The 20,000-nt window shown below is 46.7% G+C and overlaps 1 protein-coding gene across 1 annotated transcript in view; it reads right to left on the reverse strand.

Moving 5' to 3' along the window:
• The window catches only part of LOC310780050 (calcium uniporter protein, mitochondrial-like), a 28,777-nt gene that overhangs the window by 5,654 nt on the left and 3,123 nt on the right, over positions 1-20,000 (reverse strand). Inside the window, exons 4-7 of the mRNA XM_083640588.1 lie at positions 8,355-8,459; positions 6,482-6,645; positions 2,802-2,908; positions 883-979 (exon numbers count right to left, since the gene is read on the reverse strand). Coding sequence (XP_083496714.1) covers positions 883-979; positions 2,802-2,908; positions 6,482-6,645; positions 8,355-8,459 — 473 coding nt within the window. The remainder of the gene's footprint in view (positions 1-882; positions 980-2,801; positions 2,909-6,481; positions 6,646-8,354; positions 8,460-20,000) is intronic.

Here is a 20,000-nt window from a genome sequence, read left to right on the forward strand (position 1 = left end):
ATAGGGGAGGTCCAGCAAGGTTCCCCCCCCCCCCCCTTTTTTAGCCATATTTAGAGTAATATATCATTTTAAATGAAAAAAAAAAAGTTTTTTTTAACCTTTTTTAGCCATATTTAGAGGAATATATCATTCTAAATCAACATTAGGATTATACTGTTGTGATGTCATTATTCAGTATATTCTCTTTCATGTCACCACCTGCTCAGCTCTCCTGTCAACATAATTGTAACTAACAAACACAAACTGTTTTAGCCAAATTCATATCAAAATGACACCTACAAACACAGGTACACAACCCAAGCCGTACACAACACACAAAGTCATCATCGATGCTGCTCTCTCCTCCATCTGGTCCTGGCTCCTGCGCTTGTCAATTGAAATCAAGTTACCGCGGACGTGGCGTCAGATGACTTCCTGCCTGACGTGCCTTTCGTTTCGAAATAAAAGCGATCCCGTGTTTTTCATGCTTTTCCATGGAGCTTTTTTTATTTTTTTCTCTGAAATATTAGGGGAGGTCCAGACCTCCCTGTCCTCATATCTAGATACGGGCCTGAGTGTAGCTAGTTTAGGTGTGTGTTTATAATCAAGTTTAATTTCCAATAACCATAACAGCACAAATAATTGTCATGAACATCTCTAAATAAACAGGACAGCATTTAAGCGTCATATAAAGCGGGATTAATTAATACACAGGACAAGATGTTACTATCCCTTGAGTGTTAGGGGGGATAGTAATACTATGTATAAAATAGTAGTAGTAGTAGTACTGAGCTACAAAAACGGATGGCTTGCATTTATTACACAAGTATGAATCAGTCATAATTATAAGACACACACACACACACACACACACACACACACACTGTGGTAGGCCTACTGTACCTGCTTTGTGAGGACGTAGTAGGCGAAGAACATCATGCTGGTGCTGTAGGTGATGAAGTAGGTCACCGGCTCCATGATGTCCCAGGCAAACACGTACCTGTAACCAGTGTTGGGCAGTAACTTAGTTACTGTAATTCTATTACTTTTACCAGTAACTAGTAATGTAAGGGTTTACAATTTTCAAAAAGTAATTATATTACAGTTACTAATCCAAGTAACTACACGTTATTGCACTACATTCTCCAGCACTGAAATAAAAACCTGGATGAGCACCAACTTCCTGAAACTTAACTGCAATAAAACTGAAATAATCATCACTGGCCCCAAACCCCTCCTCCCCACCTCCCAGAACTTCTCACTTTCTATCGACGGTCCAGTCACCCCCTCCCCCCTGGCCCTCAACCTCGGCATCATCCTGGACCCCACCCTCTCCTTCAAGTCCCACATCAACAACATCACCAAAACATCCTTCTTCCACCTCCGTAACATTGCACGTCTCCGCCCCTCCCTTTCCCCCTCTGCCGCTGAAACACTCATTCACGCCTTCATCACCTCCAGATTAGACTATTGCAATAGCATCCTTTACGGCCTTCCTTCCACCGTCCTCCATAAACTCCAATATGTCCAGAACTCTGCTGCCCGGTTACTCACTCAATCCCGCTCCAGAGAACACATCACCCCCATCCTCCGTCAGCTCCACTGGCTCCCCATACAGCAACGTATTCACTTCAAGATCCTCCTCATCACCTACAAAGCCCTCAACAACCTCGCCCCCTCCTACCTGACTGATCTCCTTCACCACCACTCCCCCACTCGCCGCCTCCGCTCTGCCGATGCCAACCTTCTCACCCCCATCACCAAGACCAAGTATCGGACCGTCGGAGACAGAGCCTTTGCCATTGCCGCCCCTACCCTCTGGAACTCCCTGCCCCCCAGCATCCGAAACTCTGACACCCTCTCCTCTTTTAAAAACCAAGTTAAATCCCATCTCTTCAAGCAAGCCTATAACATCTGATCATCCACCTCCCCTATCCCTCCCACCCTGTAGCTCCCTAGATGTATATGTCCTGTCCCGTCTGCCCCGTTCCGTCCTGCCCCGAATACCTAACCCCACCCTGCCCCTGCCCTTTCTTAACCTCCACATGTGTCTGTCCAACACCTGTCCTCAGTTATGTTACACGTTTAGCTGTTAATTGTAAAGCGTCTTTGAGTATTAAGAAAAGCGCTATATAAGACCGATTATTATTATTATTATTATTACTGGCACAGCGCTAAAACGAAGTGTGGAGATCGGTCCTATGTGAAGCTTCTGCGTTGCCAGGAGGCCATTTGTTTTTTTGTCTGAGGCAAATAAGTCTGCAGTTTGGCTGAATGTTGACTCCTGCTCTGAGGTTAATTATTGTTCCAAATATGTGGATTCAGTTGTAAAAGGAGCTGGTTAAACAGGTTGCATGTCACTTTTTCGGAACTGGCGTAGCAAAAGCAAAGTAAAGTAAAGTAACGAGTAATGTAACAAATTACTTTTGAAACCAAGTAATAAGTGAAGTAATTGTATTTTTAAATGAGTAATCAGTAACTATCTAGACTTGCCCAACACGCCTGCAACACACCAAGAAGATTCAAGGGGCCGTATCGTGTCGCTGAAACACATCCTTTGATGTACTGACCCAGTGGTAAAAGAAGAAAAAAAATATTTTCTGTGCTAGAAACTAGCAAAGATAACCCTTGCCCTTGCCCTTGCACTGGGCATATGAGCTAAAAGCAACACAAGTTGCACAATTGCCTAAACCAACCGCCGCCCAACATTTTCAAAACGTGTGTGTGTGTGTGTGTGTGTGTGTGTGCGCGTGCGTGCGTGTGTGTGTGTGTGTGTGTGTGTGTGTGCGCGCGCGTGCGTGCGTGTGTTGTGTGTGCAGTACCAGGTGAGGTAACCCAGGAATCCTCCCTGCAATGACAGGTAGGCAAGCCCCCCCCACGCCAACATGGACGATTTCGACTCCGCCTCCGACGCCATCTGGGCCCGCACCTAACAAACATACACACGCATATGCACATATTCATAAAGTGAGCCAAATATAGTAGTAGTAGTAGTAGTCACCCGTAGTAGTAGTGGTGGTAGTAGTAGTAGTCGTAATAGTAGTAGTAGCAGCAGTAGGAGTAGTACCACCTTCAAACCAATGACCAGCGTTCCACCAGGGTTACTTGGACTCCAGCACTGGATAGTCTGGCTCAACCTTAGTATCATTCCGATATAGATGGGTTTCTTGTATATAAACATTAGTGGGTGCGTGCGCATCACAGGGACAGAGGATGATGAGAAACGCATCGAGCTGATCGCCCATTGGTTCAACACAGGTGCATCACAAACCCACAGTGAAGTGTAGAAACTTCAATGTTATATCTATTCCAAGCTGTCACTCTACATTTTACATAAATACCACCTGTAATGCCTAAATTAACAATAAAATAAGTCATCTGAAGGGCTGGGTCAGTTGAGCAGTGAGTGTGGGTGGCGCTAATGCAGGGGTGGGCAATTATTTTTCATGGGGGGCCACATGAGAAACCCAGATTGTTGCCGGGGGGCGAACAAATATTGTCATGCCGTAACCCATGGATGGGTAACTTTGATGATAGAGAGGCCACAAAAAATGTCCTCGCTACCAGGTTTTGCTGAGGGCCGAACGGCGCCAGCGTGAAAAATTTGGTGCATTTGAAGCCACGTTTAGAGGAATAACTCATTTTAAATTAACAGTTGTGATGTCATTATTCAGTCTTAACCACCAATATTTCATCCTTTTCTCACTCACTCCTATGTCACCACCTGCTCTCAGGGCTTGAAATTAACTTTTTTGACCACCTGCCAATATGGCTGCTAGATTTTAAAGTTACCAGCCAATTAGATTTTCCACTAGCCAAAATGTTTTTCTTGAAATAAATCAGAATATGAGTGGGTTAATTTAAGCATAAGTATCAGTAAGTGGCCCGGGATGATCAAAGCCTGTGTTGAGGGTCACACGAACAAAAATGCAGTCTTGAAGCTAAATAAATCCAAAACCAATGAGTTAATTATTTAAATTTCTAATTCAATGTAGCCTTTTAGTCATAAAGATTATTGAAAGATATTCCATATTCCGACTGAAATGCTATAACAGAAGTGGAGTATTGGCCAGAATGACATGAACATTTGGACACTTATTCAGCGGGTATCTTGCATGTTGCGTTCAGGTGCACTGTGTAAATTTTTTTTTTTTTTTTTTTTTGCAATTCCATCGCGGGCCACACAGGTCGCGCCCGCGGGCCGCATTCGGCCCGCGGGCCGTAGTTTGCCCATGTATGCGCTAATGCATGTTTTAATTTGTTTACAAACCGCTGTTAAACAAAACTGTAGAAGAAGAAAAGCAGCAGTGAGTGTGCCGTCAGGGGTGTTTGACTTGTTGACGCCTCACCTGACTGTGCTCGGCTCCTCTCAACTCAAACGTGTGTGTGGAGCAGACAGTCTATGGTGTGGAGCGGCTTTCTACCCCGGTGATGCGCGCGCATCTATGTGATGACATTGCACAGAAACCCATCTATAGGGGAAAAATGCTATAGCTTGTTTTCATTCCTTTAAACCAATCACAATCGTCCTGGGCGGCGCTCAGCGGAGTGACGATGTCGTTGCAAAATAGCGTGGCGGGCATGTTTTTACCTTGTTGTTTCGGGGGCCTTTTTGATCACTTCAACGGCAAATATATTACATGGTGAGAAATACCTGTGCATGATAGACTAGGGATGGGCATTTTAAGCTAAAGCTTAAATACTTGAGTACTCTCCTTCTATTATGAATGAGTAACCGGGTACTCGCGCGCGGGCGGGGGGGGGGGGGGGGTCTGTGTGATTACTATGGTAATGACGGAGCAGGGGTAATCTGCTGTGTATGGGGCTGTTCACACATAACGTTTGCATTTTTGCATGGAAAAAGCGCTACCTGAAGCATTTTTTGTGAGGAGAGGAACTGTCTGATATTAGGTGAGGTGGCGCTAAGCTAACGTCTAAACTCTAAAGCCGACCTCAGACAGTATCTCCGATGGTTGGATGGATAGCATTAGCGCTTCGGAGCAGACAATAGTGTTGTGAAACAAGCGAAGGCTCGTTTCCAATACAGTACATGTCCATTATCCAATGTCCAGTATGATCCATTTTACTTTATGATCACTGTTACACTAACATAAATCCACGGATGACAAGGTCCAGTGTTCTGCCAAAAAGTGAAAACTGACCACTGACCAGTGTGATTAACGTTACAACTGCAGTTAAATAGTGATCACCATGAAGCGATTGTCTCCCAAAAAGCGCTTCTTTCTCCACATTTCTTGTGACTAACGTTATGGAGGGCATATCTCCAGCCACCATTTTCGGGATGAGCTGGAAAACTTCCGGTTAAAACTTTCAAAATAATGTTACACAAAAGTAAATAGCTTATTGATGCACGTTGGAGGCGAAAAGGCTATTTCAACGAACAAAGCAGCAAACCTTGTATCAAAATACTCGTTGTGATGTTATATGGCGTGAAACTGTGGCTGTAACGCATTACTCAAAATAAATAAAGGTTACGTTACAATAAGCGTTTTATTTTGAAAGCAACAAAGCAGATGACGTACTTGTACACTCTGGCTGACTTGATGTCTGTGCAGTTCATGCTGCCAGATCCATATGACGATGCGTGCGTAGATCTAGACCATTTCTAAAGGGGTGGGGAGTGGGGCGAGTACCCGAACAGCGGAAACATTACTCGAGTACTGACGTTATGAACGCCCACCCATCCCTATGACAGAACAATATTCAACGACTCTTATCCAAGCATATTCATTTCTAAAAGTTAATAAACAATCAGTTAAAAATCCTCATTTCCTATAACCTCAACAGCACTAGTTATTTAGTTGTACTTGGCAAAAACCTATCAAATAACATGAAGACCGACAATACTATCCAGTCCATCCTCCAGCTCACAATAGCAGACTCTTTGAGAGCTTCTTTGGCTCTGGGCAAACCAGGAGAGGGTCAGCGACTGGTTCTATTCCATTTCCATCTGTTGCTAGTCCGTGCACACAAACACACACACACACACACACACACACACACACACACACTCAGCAGGTGGTTTGCGTATTGAAAAACTACTGAGCTAGTGAACTAGCTAGCTAGCTTGTGTTGCCTGTCATTGAAATAAGTAACGCTAGTAGGAGCAGAGGGCGCCAGGGCGGGGTTGTGCTACAAATATTCCAATCATTCGCCGAGAGGTAACTCCAGAACCAATGAGATTAGTTTGTCCTGAGCCCAGTTACAGTAGCAACCTGGGTGCTGCCAGAATCAGCCAAACTGCATACCCTTTATTTATATATAAGCAATGCAGTAACTTGAAGTTACATGGATTAGTAACTGTAACTGTTTTGGAAATTGTAATCACTTACATTACTCCTTACTGGAGAAAGTAATATTACAGTAATAATATTACTGAGTAATATGCCCAACACTGAACGCAGGTGAATCCTTTCAAAGACTAAATCAATGCGGGTTGGATCACGGTGTGAAAGGGGTAGCAGTCCTGCAGTAGGCCTACCTTCTCCAGCGGCTCCAGCTGCTGCTGCAGCGCCCCCTGGCGGAGCATCAGTTGGGTGTGCAGGGTCTGCTGGTGCACAGGCAGGTTCAGAGCCGCGTGCAGCAGCTGCACCACACACTTCAGATCATCCAGACACGTCACATGCTCGTGAGACTCTGAGGGGGCTGGGGTGGAGGGGGGGGGGGGGGGGGGGGGGTGGGGGGGGGGGATGGAGAGAGACAGAGAGAGAGGGGAGAAAGAGAGAGAGAGAGGGGGGGTAGAATGTTCTGTAAATGAGATATGTAGGATAATCAACTGTGCGTTAGCGGTGGGCGATACCACACAATTTTTGCTTCAATCTGATACCAAGTCATACAGGCCCAGAATCACCGATATCGATACAATACATTTTATTATTAAATGTGGCTTGTGTACTTTGAAGGGAGAGCAGTGTGTCATGATTTTTGAGTTGAATGCATTCATACATTTATGTAGTACATCATAAAAAGTACTACATAAATGAATGAAGCCTTTTTTTGTTTTATTTATCACTATTGTTTTGTTACTGTCCAGAAATATTCTGTGATGAATCTATATCTAATATGCAGTTGGTTGTATTTTATTTTACTTTCTTTATATCTAGCTTTGTGTACATGTACATCATGTCAATAAAGCACCTTTAATTGGAGAGAGAGAGAGAGAGACACACTGGGCCCTATCTTCCGACAGGCGATATCCCCTATTAGCGCTTACACACCTGTTTGCGCGTGCCTTAAGGCAGGGAAGATAGCAGTCCGCCTTGCGCCAGTGTCCAGGTGTTATGCCGAGTTTTGCACCCCAGCGCCGGCAGCATCCCCACCTCACGGGAGCATATTGTAATGATTTATACAGAAATGTAACTGTTTAAAAGTAATATAATTGTCTGGTAGATGTGGATGCGGAAACGTTTGCAGACGCAAATTAGACATCTACGCCCCAAAATGCCTGCGCAAACGCGATTTAGGCGGTCTTAACTACCCGCATTATTCATGGGTGTGGCCAGGCAATGCTGAGCATTACGTCAATCAAAACCAATCAGATTCCCGTCTCGCAATGGCTGTTTGCGCGAGGCATGCAATATGCTGTAATTCTCTCCATGCGTAATAGAGTGTACTCACTCGTGCGAGGACAGAGAGCTTATTGACAGATCGTCTGTGGTGCCAACGACCCTCCGGGTTATGACGGTAAATAGCCTATGTCCATTGTCCAAGAAGTTTTCTCAATTAATTTCCCTCTTTGCGATGTGATAAAAGTTTCTCAGTGAGTTATAGTTGATTGCCTCACTGAGCAGCATAATTTGATGTCTTGGCGTGGCAAGGCTGTGCGTAATGACATATCCTAAATTAATTTTACTTTGCACTGCGCTGCGCTGCACAGAGATTACGCTGCGCTCTCAGCACAGCGAGGAATTTGCACGTAAGAGGTCCTTTTCAAATCTCTTGACGATAGGATAGCTGCTGACGATAGGATAATGCCATCTATCCCCACATTTTAGTGCTGAAACGCCTGCTTTGGCATGTGGCAGCCAATGCCCAGTACAGTTATAACAGGCATGCGCTTGTGCCCACCCCTAATTTGCATTGCGCACGGGGTTAAATGAGCGCAAACGCTAAATGAGCGCTTTTGGGAAGATAGGGCCCATTGTGTTTTTAGTTGAGTTGGACGCTGCTCTGGGACAACTGTCACTGATGAAATGGGTCTTTCAGAGTTTTTGTGTGATTGATCAAAATGCTGGTTTTGCAGAGGCTTTTCTCACAAATTCTGATGCAATTTGCGACGTTTTATGTGATTTTTTTTTTACTTTTCCTCTCACACTGAACAGGAAAGGAGGAGAGGGGAAACGGTCACACTGTACCTCGGCGAGGCGAGCGCACGCTGTACGTGACGTCGTTGATGACGAGCTGGAAGTCGTTCTTTAACACTGTGTCCATGGAGGTGGAGGAGGAAACCCTCTGCCCATCTGAGAGGAGGAGAAAGAGAGGAGAGGAGAGAGAGAGGAGGGAGAGAGGAGAGGAGGAGAGAGAGAGGAGGGAGAGAGAGGAGGAGAGAGAGAGAGAGAGAGAGAGAGGAGGAGAGAGGAGATGAGGAGAGAGAGAGGAGAGGAGGGAGAGAGAGGAGGAGAGAGAGAGAAGGAGAGAGGAGAGGAGGGAGAGAGAGGAGGAGGAGAAAGAGAGAGGAGAGGAGGAGAGGAGGGAGAGAGAGAGAGAGGAGGAGGAGAAAGAGAGGAGAGGAGAGAGAGAGAAGGAGAGAGAGAGGAGAGGAGGGAGAGAGAGGAGAGAGAGAGGAGAGGAGGAGAAAGAGAGGAGAGGAGGAGAAAGAGGGGAGGAGAGAGAGAGGAGAAAGACGGGAGGAGAGAGAGAGGAGAGGAGGAGAAAGAGGGGAGGAGAGAGATAGGAGAGGAGGAGAAAGAGGGGAGGAGAGAGAGAGGAGAGGAGGAGAAAGAGAGGAGAGGAGGAGAAAGAGGGGAGGAGAGAGAGAGGAGGAGAGGAGAGGAGGGAGAGAGAGGAGGAGGAGAGAGGAGAGGAGGAGAAAGAGGAGAGGAGAGGAGGAGAGGAGAGGAGGGAGAGAGAGGGGAGGAGAAAGAGAGGAGAGGAGAGAGAGAGAGAGAGGAGGAGAGAGGAGATGAGGAGAGAGGGAGGAGAGGAGGGAGAGAGAGGAGGAGAGAGAGAGAAGGAGAGAGGAGAGGAGGGAGAGAGAGGAGGAGGAGAAAGAGAGAGGAGAGGAGGAGATGAGGGAGAGAGAGAGAGAGGAGGAGGAGAAAGAGAGGAGAGGAGAGAGAGAGAGAGGAGAGGAGGGAGAGAGAGAGGAGAGGAGGAGAAAGAGAGGAGAGGAGGAGAAAGAGGGGAGGAGAGAGAGAGGAGAGGAGGAGAAAGAGGGGAGGAGAGAGAGAGGAGAGGAGGAGAAAGAGAGGAGAGGAGGAGGAAGAGGGGAGGAGAGAGAGAGGAGGAGAGGAGGGGAGGGAGAGGAGGAGGAGAAAGAGAGGAGAGGAGGAGAAAGAGGAGAGGAGATGAGGAGAGGAGAGGAGGGAGAGAGAGGGGAGGAGAAAGAGAGGAGAGGAGAGAGAAAGAGGGGAGGAGAAAGAGAGGAGAGGAGAGAGAGAGGAGAGGAGGAGAGGAGGGAGAGAGAGGAGGACGAGAAAGAGAGGAGAGGAGTAAAAGAGAGGGAGATAAATGCCACTTCTGTATGTAAGAATGCTTGAACCTCATATATGAATTTTATGTGTTCTTGCTCAAAGAGGAAAATAAGAAAATCCTACATGGATTTACATGGATGGGATTCATGAAAGATGTGCTCACAATTGAACATCAATTCATTCATGATTCATGCATGACTGGAGAACACTAGTGGATGAGGGGATGAACCACATGTGCAAGTTGGACTGAGTCACATGACTCGGGGGTTGGACTATATAATGCAATGTTCTGGTTTCGCTCAGCAGTCTCTAGTCTCCCCTCAGGGGAGCGACAGACCACAGCACACAGCTACAACAACTAGCTAGCTCCTAGCTACAACAACTAGCTAGCTCCTAGCTACAACAACTAGCTAGCTCCTACAACAACTATAGCTCCTGCTCCTGCTGTTAGCCAGCCCATCCATGTCAACACTAAGCTGCTGTAAAATGTTAGAGATGAGGAAGACCAGTGTCTTGCTGGTCCAACACGAGATCCCCTCGTCTCTCCTTTCCTCGCATCGTTAAACTGGTGACCCTGTTTTGTTGCTACCGCTTCAGCGAGCGCCGGTGGACAGTGACACTAGCCTACACCGCGCTAGTTCTCCGCCCATGCAGACCTCGGTGCCAATGTTAGCCGACACAATGCTAGCTCTCCCGGACACAACCACAACCTCTATGCCATTCACCTACTGTAGCTCTCGACAACGAGGGCCCAGCTGCGCCAGCGCCAGCCGCCATGATGCTAACCACAAGGTTAGTTCTCGACAGCTCAGCCCGGGCCACCGAGTTAGCCACCACGATGCTAACTGCAGCTGCCTCGTCCTTTCATCTCGCCAGCCCTGGAGGGGACCACCTCCCTGCCGACCTGCTGCCGCTGTTCCCTGTGGACTTAATTCTGTCCACAGAGTGAGGCAGCCTGCAGGTACATCTTCACCGCCCCATGTGACCTCTGCACGACCGGCGCCCTGCGGACCTGCTCGCCCTGCGGACCTGCTCTCCCTGCACCTTCCACGCAGTGAGACACCCCGGAGCTTATCAGTGTACCACGCCCAGCGGAGCGGTGTGTTGCAGCTTGACTCTTTACGCCTGCCGGTTGCCCGTTTCCCTTCGTGCCGCCTTACGAGGGGATGCACCGGGGTCGCCTGGCCGTCTGTCAGAACCGGTCACACCGCAACAGCCACGAGGCCTCTACGGAACCATCTTCCACCGCTACGACCACGACTTGGCGACCATGGCAGCAGCTCCATCAGCTGTTAAATTTCCCTCCAGCGACGGTTCCAGCTTCAGCGGCCATCACTACAGCTCCGATCCGAAGCCATGCCACGCCACGCCACGCCATACAGCGCCACGCCATGCCATGCCATGCCATGCCACGGCGCCATGCCTCAAGCTGACTTCCCCATCCTGCCTGCCTGTAAACGTTCCACACCTGTTCGACAGCGCCGTTTCGCCTGTCCCGCACGCCTCACACCCCACGGGCTAGTTTGGTTTGTCTTATTTTGCATGCTTGTGTGTACATTATTGTTTTCCGTACTTGTGCTTTCTGGGGGGGGGGGTCTATTCTAGTCTCCCCTCTGGGGAGCAACAGACAACAGCTGGCTAACTGCTACACGTTAGCTAGCCCAACCATGTCAACACACGCTGTAGGAAATAAATGGCGCCAGCGACTTGCTGGGCCAACATGAGATGCTCTCATCTCTCCTTTCCTCGCATCGCTAAATGTTAGGGTTTGAAGAAGTGTTTTTCATATTTGCTTAATCATGTTTTATCTGTTGGCTGTTTTCTGCCACTCTGCTGACTGAACGGTTTACTGCACTGTGACCTATATATTTTACAGCTTGTGCAGAAATGGAACTGTCATGTGTGTGTCTCTGTCAAAATGAGATGACCTATGTAAAAAGGATGTTCACTTGTGTTTGCTGTGCTTTAAAATGAGGAAGTCTTCATCTAACGTTGCAGAATAACAGCTCGCGCGGTCAGCGTTCAGTCCAACCGTTGTTGATGTGTGTTGAAATTATGCATACGTGTACTATCTGATAAACAGGAACTGGGAGGATCATTTCTTCATGTTGCTTCATGTGTAACCACGAGTAAATAAAAGACTAAGCACGGAGCATGGAGAGCAGAAGTGTCTTGGAGTCGTGCAGAGAGCCGCTCGACACTGTCTCCTTGCTTGCAAGTAAAAACTGAGAACTCGAGTCTGTCTATCTGTGGTCTGAGTGGGTTAAAGATCTTGGTGAAAGAACCTGGGGAAGCTTGTCTTACAACCAAGCGCTTCATCTGGTAAAAATATCCCCAACATTATTGGTCCTTCGAGCCGGATCCCAACATCGTTGACCAGGAGAGAGGGAGGGACGACGCACCGAAGTCTGTCGACAGCCGGGGTCCATAGCCGATCCTGAAAAAGTCCTGGGACGTGAATTCGTGGCCAGGCCGGTGAATTAGACCTGTCCAACCTTCTTCTCTTCAGGAACGATTGACGGGAATCCAGATCTAACCACAGACCAAAGATACACGGTAAATATAAGGTTTCTCCACCTAAAGGAGGTTTGTGAAAGAAAACTATAGTTCTCCCAGGAGAGGAGGTTAAAATAAGAGAAGTGAAAGTACTTGTGGTGAATGAAGTGACTGTGTGATACTTGTTGCCAAGTGTGAACCAACGCGCAGAGCGGAAACCTAAGCGGTGATAACAGAAACTCTGCGGTCGATTGGAGCGCACTAAGTGGTGAATTAGGAACTTAGGTTCTGAAAAACAAGTAGTCTAGTAAGAACACATTGAGTAAAAGCAATTATGGGAAGTGGGCAAGGGAAATCTGAAATGCCTGGCGATGTAAAGTTCATGGCTATGTTTAGCCCTGGCAGTACGATCTATTGCAAAAAATGGTGGGACAAATACAAGTTTGAAGGAAAGTTAGGAAAAGAGCAATGTGATGACTTAATGGCTACACTGGTGGCCACAGCAGCATGCAAGAAGGGAAAAGCAAGAGCAAAGTTAGGAGCCCAGATAAAATGTGCAGCCATCTGGGTTGAACAGGCAGACAAAAGAGAAGTGGAGAAAGAGAAAAAAAAGATACGTAGTACAGTGGCTGCATCAGTTTCGATTGGTGCAGATGAGGAGACAAACTCATCCCCTTACGAGGCGATGAGAATAATAATGGAGAAAGCAAGGGAAGATGAGCAGAAAGTGAGAGAAGAGGAAGAAGAGAAAAGGAGACAGAGAGACATCAGAGTGCAGAGGGAGCTAAAAAAATTATCTACCTCAGCCACAATGAAAGGGTTGCTGTTAGACCCAATGGCAGGCTCCTCTCCTATGATGGGGCGGAGACTGAGAAAGATTAGGGAGGAGAAACCCCCACCATACGCCCCACTATACCCTAGCACAAAAGGGCTGTATGAGGATGAGGATGAGGACCTAGGTGCAGTAGGAGGTAGCGCCCCCAGTAAGGAAAAAGGTGAGGAAAAGGCGGCTAGCGCATTCCCCCTAATACAAGTGGCAAACCCCCACTTTGGAGTAGGCGCAGGGGCAGATCGAGATATTGATCAGACTATCTCAGTGTACCGCCCCTGGACTAAGGAAGAATGCACTAAGGCATGCGAGGGACTCACCCCATACAGAAAGGACCCAGTGAAATTTAGCGCAGACTTCAGAGCTCTGGTCCAATCATTTCAATTGAATGGACTAGAAGTCGTGCAAGCCCTGATGGGGATTTTTGGCCATGAGTACGGGAGAGTGAAGGGAGTATTCACAGGGTTAGATGCACAGAATCCACCTGTGTGTTTCGTTGCAGGAAACGCTGGTCTGGTGGCTGCACTAGACCTAGTACTCGATCGCGTACAAGTGGTGTTCCAGAAACGCCTGGACTTCACTAAAATATCCTCATGCAGACAAGAAGAGAAAGAAAGTGTACAAAATTTCCGCACCAGAATGGAAGAATGCTTCAGAGACCACAGTGGGATAGCCTATGCAGCGGAGGCAGATACAGCATACCAACAACAGCTTAAGTTGGCCCTCATGAATGGATTCTCCCCAGGCATCACTGACTTCATTAAAAAACACTGTGTACACCACAGAACATGCTCAGTAGGAGACTGCATAGATTACGCAGAACAAGGTGCAGACATCATTCAAGAAAAAAGGAAAAAGAAATCAGTTGCAGTCTTCCTGTCAGAGGACGGAGACAGTGAGGTGTTCTTTATGGGTGGAGCCAGAGGCAGAGGCAGAGGCAGAGGCGGCGGTAGAGGCCGCGGGAACGGAAGAGGGGGCCGTGGAGGAAGGAATGAGTTTGGAAAGTTCCTATGCTACCGGTGTGGGAAAGAGGGGCACATGGCTAGGGAGTGCAGAGAACAGATGAGTGAAGAAGGACAGGAACAAAATCAGGGGGCCCAGGGTGGAAATCGGGGAGGGTATCACCAACAGCCATACAGTGGCAATAGGGATAATCAAGGCCCACCCCAGCAAAACTCTGGGTATTACCAGGACTGACTAAAAGGGGAAGAGCAGGCAGTACAGATAGATTTAGCAGAAGTTCTCCTGAGCCTCTCAAAAACAACTGTTAAGCCAACCCGCACCCTATTAATCAATGGAAAACAAATCACCTTCCTATGCGATAGTGGAGCAGATACATCAGTCCTAAAAGAGGAAGTCCCTAATATGTGGCCCCAGACAGGAGTTATATATGTAAAATCGGCAAATGGCCAGGTAAATCAGAGACCTATATCAAAAGCCCTAGACATGATTGATGAGGATTCAGACACACAAATTAAAATGACATTTATACTTATCAAAGAGTGCCCAGTGAACCTTTTGGGGAGAGATGGAATGGAGAAACTAAAAATTAGTCTAGTACCGGTGACTGGAGGAATGCGGGCAGCCGGCCCAGGACAGACAATATCAGATCAAATACTAGTTCATCAGGCCGTAGGAGAGCCACATTACTATTGGGCTCTAGACATGCCAAATCCAGATATAACTAGAACAGCTGACCAACTGTTAGCCATGCTCACCCCGACTGAATTTCAAGAGACACTGGGACCAGACAAACTGCATGTGACTTTACGTTATAAACGCACCCCTGGCCCAGACAACGAGTTTGACCAAAAGATCAATCAATTAGGGCCACAGAAAGTGACATTCAAAGCCCTCTACGAGGACACGGAGGGAAACGCAGCAGTGGCTGTAATAGTACCTCCCCCTGCAGAGAAACTAATGGGATATGGCCAAATACCACACATGTCCCTAGCACGCGCCCCAGGAGTAAAATTGAAGAACGTAGCTAAAGTAGCCGCGAGGGGGGAGGAAATAACCCAGTGGGAGGATGACACAGATGGGTGGCAACAGCATAAAGGGATTAGAAGAAAACACTTAGGATTCACTGTAACAATGACCCCGAGAGCACACCTCGCCCCGATAGAACAAACATGATGTGAGTTATTTAATGAGTCACAAAACTCATTGGAACACAGCCCAGACAGTGAATGCTGTGAACAAAGTAACTCATTTATAGGTGTACTAACAGATGAAGCATTACAAGAATTAAAACAAGTCCCTGATAAATTATGGTCCAAAGGGAAGAGCGACGTAGGAAAAATGGCCAACGCTCAGCCTGTGCGCGTTAGACCTAAGACACATTACAGGCCCAATGTGAGACAATACCCCCTGAAACCAGATGCTATTAGAGGAATAACACCTGTGATTGCAGAGATGGTCAAAGCAGGCATCCTACGGGAGTGCCCAGACGCTTCCTGCAACACACCCATATTTCCTGTAAGGAAAGCTGACCAGCAGTCCTGGAGAATGATTCAAGATTTAAGAGCTGTCAATAAGGCAGTGGAAAGTACTGCCCCCACTGTCCCCGATCCACACACCCTAATGAATAGTTTAACACCAAACAAAGCCTACTTTTCAGTAGTAGACTTGAGCAACGCATTTTTCTCTATACCTGTGGAGGAGAGCTCCCAAGGTTGGTTTGGTTTCACTTTTGGTGGAGTAAAATACAGTTACACGAGGCTACCACAAGGCTTTGTTGATAGCCCCACGATCTTTTCCAGAGAAATAGCAAACTGTCTCGCAAACTTGCACATCCCTCAGACGTCACAAATTTTGGTTTATGTAGATGACATTCTTGTGGCCTCGCCAACCAAAGAAGAATGCACCAGAGTAACCATAGACTTGCTGAAGCACCTAGAGAAAACAGGGAACAAAGTGTCAAAACAGAAACTCCAGTTTGTGCAAGAGGAAGTGATCTTTTTAGGCCATAGTCTAAATAAGGATGGGAGGAAAATTCATGACACAAGAAAACAAACAGTGCTGAATGCACCAAGACCCCGCACCAAACGCCAAATGATGCAATTCCTAGGATTGACAAATTATTGTAGAGCGTGGGTCCCTGACTACGCTGAAATGACACAGCCATTATTAGATCTCATCTATGGAGATAACGATCTAAAAATGAGCAATGAAATTGAGTGGACGTTTGCAGCTAATGAGGCGTTTTCAACAACAAAACATTGTTTAGTGAGCTCGTGCGTCCTCGCGTTACCTGACTACAGCAAAGTGTTCACACAAATGGTAGATTGCAAGAATGGGTTTATGACATCTGTCCTAACCCAGAAACACGGAATCAAACAACGCCCAATAGGCTATTACTCAAAGAGACTTGATCCCGTGTCAATGGCACTTCCCCTCTGTGTACAAGCAGTTTGCGCCGCGGCGATGGCAGTCCATGCTACAGCAGAGATAGTTTTGTTTCATCCACTGACACTTATGGTACCGCATGCGGTCTCCATGCTGTTGAATGAAACAAAAATGTCTTTCCTATCGCCAGCTCGATATCTAGCACTAACAGCCACTCTAATGTCCCAAGCTCACATTACTATCAAAAGATGCACAGTTCTAAATGCTGCAACATTGCTCCCTACACCTGATGATGGCAGTGAGCATTGTTGTAAGACACAAACAGAGATGACATGCCTACCACGCCCAGATTTAAAAGACACCCCGTTAACAGATGGCGAAGTATGGTTTGTGGATGGCTCAAGCTCTAAAAATCTATCTGGAGCAAATCAAACAGGCTATGCAGTAGTCACAAACAAGGAAGTTGTGCAAGCAGGCCAACTGCCACACACATTTTCAGCACAGGCAGCTGAGCTTGTAGCACTAAGCATGGCGTGCAAAAAAGCAGAAGGAAAAGATGTCACAATCTGGACTGACTCTCAGTATGCACACTCGACTATACATGTGTTTGCAGCCCAATGGGCCCGTAGGGGTATGCAAACCTCAACAGGAAAGCCAGTAACACATGCAAGCCTACTCACAGATCTTTTGGCAGCCGTGTTATTACCAAGGAAACTTGCCATATGCAAATGTGCTGCTCACACAAGTGGAAAAGATATGACATCACGTGGTAACGCCTACGCAGACAGAGTAGCAAAAGAAGCTGCGGTCGGCAGATATGGGTTTCACATCCTTGTACAACAACAGGAACCCACAGAACCTATCCCGATTGAGGTCTTGAGAGACATGCAGCAAAACGCACCTGAAAGAGAAAGAGTGAAATGGTTAGCAGACAAAGCACAACTAGATGAAGATGGCCTCTACAGAATACAAGACAAGTGGGTTTTGCCTATGAGCCTCTATCAGACTGCGGCTATTTTGACACATGGTCCTTGCCATGTGTCAACAGGGGGCATGGTAGAGACCATAGGCAAACACTTCTACACATATAACTACACAAAATTTTCAAAACAATTTTGTAGATCATGTATGATATGTTGTAGACATAATTCACAGGGAAATGAGAGACCTGCGAGAGGAAAGTTCCCTGCAGCATCATTTCCGTGGCAATATTTACATATGGATTTTATTCAACTAAATCCATGCCAAGGATATAAGTATTGTTTAGTCCTGATATGTCCTTTCTCTAAATGGGTTGAAATAATCCCAGCCAAGAATGCTGACGCCATTACAGTAGCGAAAGCTATCTGCAAAGTTATAATACCAAACCATGGAATCCCAGAGAAAATATACAGCGACAATGGGACACATTTTGTGAATGAGATAGTTTCACAGATGTCAAAACATTTAGACATCCAACTGAAACACCATTGTGCTTACCACCCCCAGAGCGCCGGATTGGTCGAGAGGACTAACGGTACAATAAAGCTAAGACTTAGGAAAGCCATGGAACAGACAGGAAGACCATGGGTAGACTGTATTTCCTTAGTGGAAATGTACATGAGAATCACACCCACACAACAGGGCTTGTCACCGTTTGAAATTGTAAAAGGAAGACAGTTTAGACTGCCTATAGTAGATGACGTCAGAGAAACAGATGAGGCGGAGTCTGAGAACACATTGGCAGACTGGATGTGCAAACTCTTTAAAAACACTGTAGTGGCTCGTGCAAATAAATTGCCAGAGATTTCTTCTGCCCTACAGGACACTCGTGTCGACCCAGGTGACGAAGTCCTCATCAAAGAGATCAAGCGAAAGAGCTGGTTCAGTCCACGTTGGATCGGCCCCTACAAAGTCCTGCTGACCACTCCGACTGCCCTGAAGATCGCTGAAAGAGACACGTGGATTCATCAGACACATTGCAAAAAGGTGATACCTTTCCAGACAACCGACGGTTAGTGGCAGGAAGTCCGACTACAAAGGGTGGCCTTCTAGTGAAGTGCTAGTCTCAATTCGGTGAAGAAAACAGCTGAGCCACTAGCACTTAGATGTTTGGAAGGGCACTGATTGGACTGTTCGCAGTCGCAGTAACACTGATGATTATCAGACTGACAAGTGACAGTCCACTACCGGACAGAGACAAGAGGTGGACATACCGACAAGACCCGTGGAGCCCAGAGGAAGAAGATAACGCACAACCAAGATTTAGAAATAAGTGGTACGCTTATGTGCATAAATTAGCAAAGAGCTTTGATAAAAATGATTGCTATGTGTGTTCAAAAATGCCTCTCTCATCTGACCAGGTTACTCTCTATGGGAGAGCTATGAGCAAGGCGCAGGCTAAGTGTTTTGCCAGCATGGCAGGGGTAGGTTACCAATCCTACCGCATCATAGTCAATGACACAGACCCCTATAGCACAGGCTTAAAGAAGGGAGTATGTGATTTAGAGTTTTGGGTAAACTTTAACCTGACCATTCGTCCCCAAAAAGGAAGAATGCGCCCCCAGAGAGTGATTATGGAAGGGAAAGTAGGTAGACACGCTATGTGTTACCGGCAGACAATTGGGTCTATTCCCGTGGGAAACCTTTCCTTTTCAGACTGTGTGGATAACCGTGCCCTTACGCAAGGGGAAGGCGCCCCAGTACAGTCTGATGCGGCATCAAACGGCACATTTTGGGTGATGGGGGGCTGGTGGCTGTGTGGAGCTAATGCATATCCTGTGTTACCTGTAAATTGGACAGGAATGTGCACACCCATTTTTGTATCAGACCACACCTTCTTCCTGGGGACCGAGAGCAAAACTGGAACCCCGACTGGTCTGCGCAGGAAGAGGGAGGTGCCCCAGTTCAAACCACATGATTCGATTTATGGGACAGATGTTCCAGCTGAATTTAAGCATTGGAATCAAGGTACCAAAGTCATGCTAGCTCTGTTCCCTTGGGTAGGCGTGGCCAAGAACATGTTAAGACTTGAGACGGTTGATTACCGCCTGGGCGTGTTTATGAATGCGTCCATAATAATTGAAAATGCCCAAAATCGTGAAATTAGCGCACTACGCACTATGGTAATGCAAAACCGAATGGCCTTAGACTTGCTCACAGCTGCTTCAGGAGGGACCTGTGTGCTATTGAATACAACTTGTTGTACATACATTACTGATGAAGTACATTCCCCGAATATGACTGCTGCGATGGACCGACTGCTGGCTCTGCAGAAAGCCATGACCGCAGACCATGCTGGTACTACCTATGATTGGTTCAGCTGGTTGTGGTCGGGCAGCTGGGTCCAGAGGCTGATCAGAGGAGGAATCATTGTCCTGTGTGTAATTATCGTGATGTGCATATTTATGGCTTGTTGCATTTCAGGTGTTAAAGTTTTGACAACCCGGCTGGTGTCAAATGCATTTGTACAATATGTCATGTTGCAGCAAGTGGAAGCAGTACAAGAAGATTACACACGTCCCAACGATCAAACCAAACTGTAAAGCCAAGTACTTATGTTTTATAAATGACGATGAGGTTAGAAAATGTGAATAACAAGTTAACCTGCATCTGAATATGAGAGAAACAAATGTATAAGGTAAAATATGAAAAAAAGTAGGGATTGTTAGGGTTTGAAGAAGTGTTTTTCATATTTGCTTAATCATGTTTTATCT

Source organism: Poromitra crassiceps (assembly GCF_964638095.1).
Source record: "Poromitra crassiceps genome assembly, chromosome: 7".
Taxonomy (NCBI): Eukaryota; Metazoa; Chordata; class Actinopteri; order Beryciformes; family Melamphaidae; genus Poromitra; species Poromitra crassiceps.